The sequence below is a fragment of the Papilio xuthus genome, unplaced genomic scaffold (assembly GCF_000836235.2).
Source record: "Papilio xuthus unplaced genomic scaffold, Pxut_1.1 DF828177.1, whole genome shotgun sequence".
Classification (NCBI taxonomy): Eukaryota; Metazoa; Arthropoda; class Insecta; order Lepidoptera; family Papilionidae; genus Papilio; species Papilio xuthus.
In genome coordinates this window covers 1,539,000-1,551,522 of record NW_013530472.1, presented here as the reverse complement: position 1 = coordinate 1,551,522, position 12,523 = coordinate 1,539,000, and the positions used below count along the sequence as shown (strand labels likewise).

Sequence of the window (12,523 nt, the reverse complement as noted above, 5' to 3'; positions counted from 1 at the left end):
AGAAAAGTATCCCCAGTACCAGAAAAACTGGAGATGCGCTGCCAAATAATAAGGAAAAAGCGAGAATTTCTTAAAGGTTTGGTAGAACGAGAGCTCTAAGTATTGATTTAGAAATACCAGTGTAGAAAAATAATTCCACAGACGGTTACTATTCTAGATACTACTCTTAAATTAAAGTAATCCTGAATATTCCTTTGTTCTTTTTAACATAATAATTTACCAGTAGCTCTTTGTATGTGCAAACGAGGTCAGATACCCTCAAAATTAACACGACAGCCTCATCAGATCGCTTCGGGGCTTCAAATCGCTGCAGATAATATTGGCCGCATCTTTGGGGGCGAACAATGCCGTGGGCGACTAAGGAGTGTGAGCTATTGCAATTGCAACCTTCGTGATCGAACTTAGAGAGCATTTTAGACTGCATCTACTCAATCGTGAATTAGATCTCTTTGAAGCTCTCAATAAGATTTCACGCGTTGTTAGTGTTAGAGCAACAATCTGGAAAGTTCTTTTGATTTCGGGTGTATTTTTGATTCTATGAACTACGCGTCTTTGAATTTGGGGTGGTTATGATGCAATCTGTAGTGGAACGTTTCTGGATTCTTTATTCGTGAGATAACTTTACTTATTTCATTTTAAAAGTTTTTGTATGATTTTTTTTGGGAAATAGTAAATAGTTATTCACAGTTTTTTTTTCAAAATAGACCACCAATATGATATGTTAGCTATCCCCTAGTGTACACACTATTCCAATACTGCATCGATCAAATGACATACGATACTTTAGTTGGCTATCGTTTCTTGAGAAACCTCAGAATCTGCTTTATATTTTCTTAAAAATGTTTTATGTAATAATTTATTCTACATTTTTTTTATATCCGAACGGCGTCTCTAATCAGGAATTTCATCTTTCCTATTCCCATTGAAAACCTGAGATAGCAATGTACCAGTGTTTTGGGAGTGAGAATCATGGTTAAATTAATATGACTTCAAAGTTCTGCTAAATTCATTTATCGGTTAAATCAATTCCAACAACACCTCTGTCATAACCCGATGCGGTTTAGCGGATGATGACAGTTTGAAAGTTGGTCTTAAGTTATAAAAGCGTGTAAATTGGCCGGGGGCATACCGCAGTCGATCCAGTGACAGATCAAAGGCTCTTGGTGTAAAGCTGTTTGTGCAAGGCGTCGGGCCGTTTGTCGGATGGCAGTTGCCCCCGGCGATGTTTGCACACCAAAGGGAAATGCAGGAAGCCTGTTACGTTACACAACTTAATTAAAGTCATCAGACTGCAGCTGTAGTTGTTATTAGCAACGCTGTTACGTCATTTTTTTTGGCAAATGTTCTGTAAAATCTTACTATGACATATTATGATGACATGTTATTGTATCAAGAGTTATAACGACATAACCGTGGGTTTCTAAAACCAAAATCCCCGTTAAAAACATATTGTTGTACAGTCAGCGTCATATAGATCGTCACAGACAAGATATGCAAATATATAGGTACACCAAAAGTATTCAATTATATCGGTACAACAAAAGTCCTCAAAATAATAGATACATTCACCCTGCTCAAATACATCGGTACATACACAGCGTCAAATATATGAGTACATGCAAGATGCTCATAAATATCGTAGCAGCCACAGCGTCATAAGTAACGAAGCAGTCAAGGTGCGCAAAAATATCGGTACATTTGACAAAATTGAACTCTATCTCTATATACTTGTGATACAATTTGGAATAAACTACTTCTGTTACATTCATTTGACACTTTGTATTAACATTATAGGTTGTCCGGAAAGTTCGTTCTGATTTTCGATATAAAGCTTACAATAGACGGTAGCTGAAGTGGATTCATTTTCGGATTTCCACCATTATCAAACGTCACAAAAATTTCTATATTGTGAATAATTTCATTTCATTGGTTGAGATAAAAACTAATTTTTAAAATGTTATCCAATAATAAAAGACGTTTTAGGTATAGAGTCGTACCAATATAATTTAAAAACATTTCCAAAAATTTAAGAAAACAGGGTTTCAATTTTCCTTATAAAGCGGCACGAACTTACTGGGCAACCCAATATTTTTCTTCTCCTGTCATAACGCTTAAATATAAAAGTTTGTCACGCCGAATATGACAGATACGTATTAACTAATATCAAATTTTGCCTTGTCACAATATATATAATACTAGATTGGCGCATATGTAAGTTTACCGGTTCGAATCTCAGGCTACTTTTTTTTCATTTTATCAATCACGGGGTTATTTTTTCATAACCAGTAAAAATTTGGTAGTGTAAAATTTTGCTCGACAATTTTTTTTTATAATTTTCGCTGTCGGGTAGAAAGAAATTTAAATAAAGTTAACAACAATTAGGTCAGACCATCGCGGGTGAAGTGAGTGGTCGGAACGTGGATTGTCTTTGCCGGTTTTAAGAATGGTACTATACGTACAAGTGTTATCTACATATGTGTGCGCGCCCACGCACACTGGAATGTTTATTGCAATCGACCAAAAATTTGATGTAGTTTGGATATTGACATTCAGTTTTTTTTCTTTGTTTCTTAAATATAATCAGTATCAGTAAAAGGTAAAAGTAAAAGTGTTATTTTTACCGGTACAAGTTTAACAAACATGAGTAATAAACAAATTACATGCCAATAGCATCGCTTTATCTTCTTCATTTTTGTTTGAAATAGAAAAGTACTTTAACGGTCAAACTCATTAGTCCAAGGCAATATCAAAAAGTACCTAATAACTACGGCGATAGAGTTTAATTACATGTGCTTCCATATTAAAATTAAAAAGTTTAAATAGCAAAAAATAAAATAGTGGCTTGGGATTTGAACCGCCGACCTTACGTACCAACGGCGGCGAACGGTAAGGCCACGAGACTAAACTAGCATATATGATGACAAACTTAAATTTGATGTTGGTTTTATCTACCTAATATCTGTCATCCGCGTCGAATACTTTTAGTAAATTTTGAAAAATGGTTTGATGCAAAGTGTCAAATGAATGTAACAGAAGTAGTTTATTCCAAATTGTATCACAAGTATATAGAGATAGAGTTCAATTTTGTCAAATGTACCGATATTTTTGCGCACCTTGACTGCTTCGTTACTTATGACGCTGTGGCTGCTACGATATTTATGAGCATCTTGCATGTACTCATATATTTGACGCTGTGTATGTACCGATGTATTTGAGCAGGGTGAATGTATCTATTATTTTGAGGACTTTTGTTGTACCGATATAATTGATTACTTTTGATGTACCTATATATTTGCATATCTTGTCTGTTACGATCTATATGACGCCGACTGTATTTGTTTTGTTAGTGATAATGACAGAGATGACGATACTTTTATAAATAGATTTTAGGCTGAGAAACCAACGTTTATTAATTAACTATACAATAATACAAGGAAAAATATTTTCTTTCTGTGCATCCTCTCCTCCGTCGATTAAAGGTAGGCAACGCATATGCAATTGCGTATGTCTATGGACAACGGTCACTTCGCTATTTCAGCTATTTCAGGTGGCCGCTCGCTCGTTTGCCACTTTATGATATAAAAAAGAACCACTACTTTAACTTGTTAGCATGTGCATAATATTGTCAAATATTTAATTGACTATATTGATGCTATTATACGTCTCCATTTTTTAATATAACTTTGGCTTACTTCTAGGCTTAGGATTTTGTATTTTTGCAAGCGATACTAAGGACAAAAGTTTTAATCAACGCTATATACTGTTGTTGCTGCAATTGAAATTTCATATCGACAGTGACAGAACGCACCAAAGCGAGTTAGTTGCTTTAGTGAAGCGACTCGATTAAGGCGTCTCTATGAAAAAGTACGTTAACGTCCCCTACCGTCAGAACGTCCCGATTTTCATTTCAAATTACAGCTCTTGCTTTCTCTATACGTATAGCACGTTTACGCTCCGTAGCACGCAAAACAATGGGGGCGCTTACGGCTTCTCCCAACGCTTAAAGCGGTTTTCCTTAACATCTATCCTTATCGCACTCATTGTAATCTATGTAAGCAAGAAGAGAGTTGAACCATAAGCTACTTTTAGGTAATTTTCGAAGCCACCGCTAGGTTCATTTACTTACAGTCGGTTTTCCCTCGAAAATATCGGTTTATTTTTTGGGTTAAGTTGTTCTTTTGCGTGTTAAGGTACACGTCCTTATTAATCTGTGGTGCTGTCCGAGTGCTGTTTAATCTTATATAATATATATTGTTTTTATATGTTAGTAAAGTACAAAATGATAGCTGATTATTAAAAGTAGCTGTGTTGATTTCAGTTAAAGGCATCGAATCGGAATTAGGTAACAGTCATATTTCTTTGTATTTCCAACACAATATTAAATACAATGAAATCAAAAGTACTATTTACTATATCTCCTTTTTCTATTTTATATTATGTCTGGATGTTAAAATTAAATTTGAGAAATTTAAGAACTCACCTATACCTACTTAGTGGTTTCAAACGCAGTAACTTGTCTAAACTAATCTAAACTTTGTTCGTTGTTCAACGCTTTGTATTTGTCATGATTATAATTCGGTGTTATAAGACATTGTTCAAAACGCTCAGAATATTAATTATGGGCGTCACCTAACAAATCTAAGTTAATTAATGTCGTTAAGTTTAAATAAAGTTGTAGCTTGATTATTTATAGGTCATTTTGAAAGTCGCTGGGGTGAAATTGCGAGGGGTCTGCTCTGAGGGTGTATTATTTGATCTCTCGATAAAACTATAATATTATATGATATAGTGTTAAATAGTGATTTTAATTAGAATTTAATTTAAACATTGAATCTATTGCTTTGTTACCTAACTTTTACGCCGCAGGAATTTTGTTTGCGTTTCTAAGTCCTTATAAAGCGCTTTGTATGAGACTTGAATTATTAGTTGACCCTCAATTTCAACACTTTCATCAGTCTTCGAAACGATTCATCAAAAATCACAATTGTGTTAAAATTGTCAACATGTTACAAATGTCGAAATGGTTTTAACCTTAAGAGACATTTTTATAATCTGAGCATTAAACTTATGTAAAAGAGGAATGAAAATGGGTTAGGATTCATACCGTTGACTACAGTTTTATTATTTTGTCTTTAATTAGATTATAAGGTCGAAACAAAATAATATAGATAGAAGGCTAAAATAGCGCTTTTGCGTTCATTGAACACTAATATAATAGCAGTGATTCTAATAGTTCCCCAGGGAGAGGGCAAATCGTTTGTAAGCATTGTCCGGGGGCAGCAAGTCGTCACGGGCCGACGCGGCGCCGCTCCCCGGGGAACAACACCGGCTTATATTTTGTTTAACTATCATCTGTCAACTCGGTAATAAATAGAAGTTACCGCTTACAACGTGCTTTTTGTGACCTTGCCAAATAAATATAATTTTATTTCAAATCACTGTATTAGCTTATTAACTTCTTCAAAACATCTAAAGGACTTTTTTACATGGTGCATCTTTGAATTTTGTTGTCTATTATTTTGTTTGATGTAATAATTTAATAGTAAATTATAAATGTATTTTATAATAAGTAAAAAGGGTAACCCTTTTTACTTATTATAAAATAAAGTTTTTTTAAATAAAAATGAGTGTTAGAACAGAACAAAATTTGCTATTACCGGCATAATTTATACTAATCATTTGGATCCGACAAATATTGTACACTGGAGGATATCATTGACAATGGGACGCGGCAACGAAGCGTACGAGGCGATAATGCTCCCTCCGTAAAGTCGCAACGCTATATAACGATAATCATCAAAATATTGCATCACTTACCGAAATATTGTAACTGTCAATCAAAGAATTAAGTTTGCATTGTGGTGTCGGGCGCGGCGCGTGCCGGTCGCGCGCCCGTCGCCTGCTTGCCGAACGCGTGCGCCATTTTAGTGCCCCATTGTTTTGATTTTCATGCACAAAATGGTACAAACGTATGTACGAAAAGTAAGTTATATCTTTATAACTTTTCTTAGATGGAATCTTATTAGCAGGTTTCATATTACCAAGATATGATAGCATCTTTGCTACGCTTAATTGTAATGTATATTTTGTAAGAGATTGAAAGGGATCACACAATGTATTAATATAAGAATCCCTGCAGGAGTGCTGTAGGGTAATATTGTTATTCAATGAAAAACTAATTTTTAATTATTTACTACTTTGTTCCATTTTCAAATATTCAAACTGGAGTAGGAAACGAGAGCGCCATGGACTGCATTGAACGAGAAAAATGCGGCAGGGCCTTGAACTGGTTTCAAGGGTTATGTAAGACCGTTGCTTTTGTACGGAGCTCAGAGAATTCAAATGTTGTGTTCAAAACTTTATTCAAAATATGAAATTTAAATTAGTACTAAGATACGGAAAACAAAGGATGTAATCAAAAGTAAGCACAGAACAAAGATCGCCGGCAATACATAGTCGCATCAATTGCTCTTTGTAATCAATCATGTCACCAAATGGATAACTTTATCTCATCTTTCATTCATATTTAATAATTACTAGAAACTGGTATTTCAATTAGACTATCAATATATAAAGAAAGAAGTATTTGATTTTATGCACGTTGTATTGCACAAAATCGTACTTAGGACTGTCATTTAATAAAGAGTAAATAGTACACATTAATGTATATCTTTGGATGTTGTTGGTAAAAGATATGACCAGAGGGCAGACAAAGCTTGATGATGATGATGGTGGTGATACATTATATTCATCATCATTACCAGCCTTTCAACAACATGACAAAGGCCTTTATCTTCTATTATTATGATTTATTTACTTAGTTGTAAATAATGTAATGCCATACCTTGTGAACCCTGTGACGTTGCATGTGTGGACCAAGTGCTCTTGTAAGATGCATCTGTAAAAAAAAACATTAAAATTTATAAATTTTTATATACATTGCAGATTGCTGCAACATCGAAATATTTTGATGGATACGAAAAGACCACGTCTGAAATTGCAACATGTCTGTATTATTTACAATTATACGGATGATTCAAGAGACACTCGATTTAAGAGGCATTTCATTTACTTTTAAGGTCTAACTATGTAAGGAAATATAGTGAATATAGTACATACTATGAAGGCTTCATTACATTATTAAAAACCCTATATTCGATCTTTGTAAAGGTACAGAATTCTAAGAAATACTGTATTCATTTCTTTGTTCCATTTTCCGCTCTTCTAAGATACAAAAATATATCAAATGCTTTGTTAATTATGCATTAGTTTTTTCAATTGATATTACGATAAGCTGTTAAAATTGAAGCAATTGTATTAACAATTCCATGTTATAATATAAGCAAAGATTCGAGATTAATTATCGGTTTACATGATACCAAAACTCGATTTAATGGACGGATGTTCGAAGGTATTTCCAGAACGGCTGAACGGATCCTGCTGAAATTTGGCATAGATGTAGAACATAGTATGGAAGAACACGTAGAATATTAAATAAGTTTTCTCTAGTTCCGCGCAGACGGAGTCGCGGGCGACAGCTAGTATAACATATTGTATGTAACGTAGATATTCTAATAAATAATGTAAAAGGGAAAAACGCTCAAATTGACTTAATTTAAATAATACGTAAAATAATATCAAAAATTACGCTTCATTAAATGCTATTCAAAAAGACAACGCAATCGTTTTAACGATCAATGATAATAATCGGGCACTAAATTGTTTAACAATTTTCTTGCGATTCAGAAGTTACACCCTAATTCCACCCTGCGGTGGTAAGTCAGATAAAGGCTAAGGGTGACCCCTTGCGACGTGAGAAGGGCGTTTTGACCCATGACGCCACTGGAAATGCCCGGCTTTTTAAAGTGCCTTCGACCGTCACGCTATTCAGCCACAATGCCCCAATATGCTCTGTTGTTTATTTATTTCTTCTTCAATTCTTTTTTTATTATTCTGTACATTTTTAACTCACAATTCGGGTTTTTTGTGTTTAATTTGAGAACTAAGGCTTTTAAAGTTTTTTAATGTCTAATTTCAAAACCGACATGGAAAATATCTAATAACTTGTAAAAAGACGAAACAATCTGAATTGTATTATATGTATTCATCGAAAACATGTAAATTATGAAGGACTGAATACGAAATATAATTTTTGGTCATAAGTAAAAAAATCATTACTTTTATTATGTTGTACAAAATAATTATAAAAAGACGAACGCTCTTTTGGACAACATACATTTTGAAATAAATTTTAACATGCCATCTATTACAATCAAATATACAGAACAGCATTAAATACAAAACAGTTGTGACCCCGCATGAACATTTTGTGACCGTTTTTCTAATTTTTTTTTAAAGAACAAGCACTATTTTTAGCCTAAGTACAAAGCTGTACTTTTAAAAATCTAGAATGTGAAACAGAAATGGCGACAGTTGGTAACTTATAAAGGTGTGAAAGAGTTAGCAATTAAGAGATGAAGACCCTTGTTGCTCGTTACAGCTTTGTAGAGGCGACGTAAGCCGAGAGGGTCTGAGGGGTTCCGACGGCGCAAGGCCGGGTCTGTAAGTCGATGAAATCTACGCTACTTGTATTCATATTAAACTCGTGTTGCCGCAATTTCATTTAGATTTGTACATAAATAAAATACAGCTTTTAATACGGAATTAATTTAATTTTATTTCTTTAATGACTTTAAAATACAGCTATTTAAAAGTCTTAAAAAATATGATGTGATTGGTTGCTATTTACTTATCGTTTTTGAAAAGCAAATAAAAGGTAAAAGGCGTTAATTAGGTAGAATTATTAATCTCATGGTTTGTATATTATAGTAGGCATGTTGCTTAAAAATATACAAAATATCAATAAAAGAAAATTTCACGAAAGCAAACTTATTCGGTGGCTAAAAAAATATCTTTTAGCACAGGTAAACGGATCGCGTTGATGTCATATTCACCAACAAACACTTGCAGCTTATGAAGTTATTTTAGATGCAAAGACATAGAAAATGTTCTTGTAATTTGAATTAAAAAATATTAAATTAAATCAAAGTAAGTACTTAATAAACAAAACAGGGGACACAGTAAAGGATTTGATTTGATTTTACACTCTTAATTATATTTTATCGCGGGTACCATAGTATTCAAGACACATATAATTAGGACACCAATGCTTTAATCTCTTCAAAATCAGAACTATAAGTCTTGTGAATCGTAGCACTAATGTAAGTGAAATTGCTATATTTAGGTGGCAATGGACCTTACAATGGCTTGTTAGTCGGGGTCACGTAAAATAATGAATTAAAAGCCTTAAAAAAGAAAAGCAGATCTGGACAAAGTTTCAAGAGTCCACTGGCAAAAGAACTAATCTTTACGACGATAAATAAGTTTGTATTTCGCGTTTTATTTACATTTAAAGGGGTGGTTTTTGATCCTCGGGCTTCAACTAGAGCTTTGAAATCATTGTACTAAGCCTAATAATGAAATCTCGTGGAAAACACATAATTATTGCTCTTTTAAAAGAAGTTTCTGAAAATGCTAGAGGGAACATGAAGAGCCATTGCACAACTTAATACTTTTAAATTTTGTAAAGATTTTGACAATGCGAAAATTCTTGTAAAACCGTTAAAACGTAACCATAGGTTCTGGAGAATCATGTAAAAATACATTTTAATTCTTCTTTCAATTCTATTCTGTTCATTTTCTATAATATCTGTGGTTTATGTCATATCATACATGAAATATAAAGTAAAAGTGTTTCGTTAAGAATTGTCAAATGGGCTTATTCTAAAAACAAACATACCCAAGGTTGACTGATCAATGGAAACAAATATCTGCAATGGTAAACACATTGTACTTACGATACCGGAGATATGGTTAAAAATAAATGTTGTTAATGTGATTGATTAGAGACACGTGGTAAAGGCTGACGTAATTCCTCTACAAGGGAATGATGTGAACCTGTACAAGTCACGCACAATCCACACCACGACACATTACAAATAGGATATTCACCAGCAAACAGCATAGAGAAGTTGGTAAAGGTGCCGGACCGACTGAGGTAGTCGGCGGAGCCTTTGATATCAAGCATGACGCGGGATCAGGCGGTAGGCGCTCGCATAGCGTTCAGACGTGCGATACCCATGGCGCCGGCCACATACTCGCGTTGTAAGCGCCGCTGAGGGCGGAGGCGAACTAAAGCTCCGCCCCTAGCACCCCTACGATGCACCCCGCCAATGGCGCCGCACTTTGGCTAATCTTTATCTGAGAAAAATAAACAGGGCGGGCGGGAGATAATGAGGAGGCGCTAGGCGCGGTAATCAGCAGGCTTTGTGGGTCGCGACAGGCTGTTAGCGAGACGCTTATCCGACGATGGTTTGGTGAAAATTGAAGGCTTTACGCCACCTCGCTTGGCTTTTAACTTGAGCTAAGCTACGGAGTAAAATCGAATTTTGCGTCTACATGTATGGTAGACGGCAGACATGCGATCACAATGAACGTTATTATGGTCTGACTATACTCTTCAGCTACGGTCATATTTGTATCTTACTCATATGTGCATAAATAATGTTCTTAGGCTCTGACATCTTTTAATTTTTCAGACTGAAAATATTTTACCAAAAAAATTCCTAATGCATATTGCAGAAAACTGTCTTGGAAAATATGTATCACATAGGGAATACAATGGGCTCAAATAAAAATTTATTGAGAGAATGGTAACATGATAAGATTATAGACACTGTACTTGGGAACAATCCTTAGGATACTTGTTTAGAAATTATTTGGAACTATGTAAATAAGTAAAAATTTTTGTCGAGAGCTTTTTGTCAGAGGTCGTTAAGAAGTGTCAGCGCAATCGGTACACTCGTTTGTCAAGACCGTATTGTTTTTTTTAATTCAACGAGGACAAAGCGCGAACGGCAGCCGGTCGAGTTTTGCCGGAATTTTATTTATTTTCATAAATTGCCGAGGTACAGACTCGCGCACCCTATTATGATGATTGTCCATATAATTGCTTGAATTTTTGGCGTATTGTACCGTTACCAGGTGTTAGCTATTGTCTACACAATTTATTTGACTTTTTTATATCTACCAAATAAAAATAAAGGGTTTTTGAGTTACGTTAATAAAATGCATGACATACATAACCCAATCTTATATTTGGGATAGATGAAAAAGGTTTTAATAAGTTTAAGTTAGAGTTAATATACATTTTCAGGATGATATAAATTTTTCATTAATTTACTTGTCAGTAGCACTGTCACAAAAATATGAAAATATTACTAATTTTCTTTTAAGTTACATAACTAACATCTAATAAGTAACATAGTGTGGTGTGGGAACGTTGTCTAATATGTTTACGCACTATCGGCATACATCAAAGCCACCCCGGCATATCGCTGACGGCGTTAGCACCGCAGGTAGCCACTTCCGGTACCTTATCGTAATCTTGTGTGATTGTTTTTTGTTATCTAATATATGATATGAAATAATAATATTACATTTTTAAATGAATTAAGTGATAAGTTGTAAAGGATGATTATTAAGTTATGATATTATTCAATTTAATTAAGATTAATTAAGAATATATTGGGAGAATTTAAGTAATAATTACTAGCGTTTACACATAATTATTTTTTTATCAATGTTGTTCTATCGGTGAATATCCATCTTTTTAATCAGCATTTGTTTGCAGCACTTTTTCACTCGATCTAAGTTTAAATTCAATTTAAGATTTTACTCTTGAATTTATTGAAAAATAAATTTCAATTTCCTTTCATATAATAGCATTCCTATAGTTTGCTTTGCAGAAGGTAAAAGCGTATGCAGAGAGAGAGTTTTCGACAAGTGTGAACGACGCATTTCCTGGCCTTTGTTGGAATTTGACATGATATGGCTATGCGCTGGAAATTCTGAAGCTATTCTAATAGTTTGCATGAACTTCGCTTCAAAATTATATTTAATATATCTGTATGCATATTCCGTATTCTATCAAATTATCTTCTTACTCATATTCCTATTGAAACTCAGATTCAATAATATTGTGTTTCATATTTAATTTTTTAATTTACGCAAAATTGCCAATGTTAAAAGCCTTGAAAGTCAAATTTCTATTTTCATTAAAATATTTAAAATACAACATTTCTAATAAAGACAAAAGTGGCAAATAAAGCCACATACTATCAAATCATTTGACAAATACATATGATGAAAAACAATGAGACAAAAGTTACAACAAAACATTATTAAAATTATGTAGTGCTTGCTATGTTCTAGTTGGCAATATGAAAAATTGAACAGAGTGACTACATTTTACTAGTCTATAGATACGAAGAGATTCAATCTAATCGCGACAAACTGGATTGAAAATAAAAAAAATGTGCAGCCTCCAACGTCTAGCTCGGTGGCAATAAGAAAAAGAAGGCACAGCGCTCTGCAGCCTTAATGAAATCCTCTTTGAAATGTTGCAATCTCTATAGCAATGAAGCTCCGGAGGCAACGTTGATTTTAACCGTGCTTTGAAATG

General features: G+C 34.0%; 1 protein-coding gene across 2 annotated transcripts in view; it reads right to left on the bottom strand.

Annotated features, from left to right (window-relative positions):
• Ets65A (DNA-binding protein D-ETS-3) overlaps window positions 1-12,523 on the bottom strand; it is a 47,065-nt gene that overhangs the window by 15,825 nt on the left and 18,717 nt on the right. Inside the window, exons 1-2 of one of the 2 annotated variants that reach the window (XM_013306909.1) lie at window positions 10,012-10,137; window positions 6,845-6,898 (exon numbers count right to left, since the gene is read on the bottom strand). In XM_013306909.1, coding sequence (XP_013162363.1) covers window positions 6,845-6,898; window positions 10,012-10,087 — 130 coding nt within the window. In that variant the 5' untranslated portion in view covers window positions 10,088-10,137. Of the gene's footprint in view, window positions 1-6,844; window positions 6,899-10,011; window positions 10,138-12,523 lie in introns of those variants that run through there. The other variant, XM_013306908.1, reaches the window with a different exon arrangement.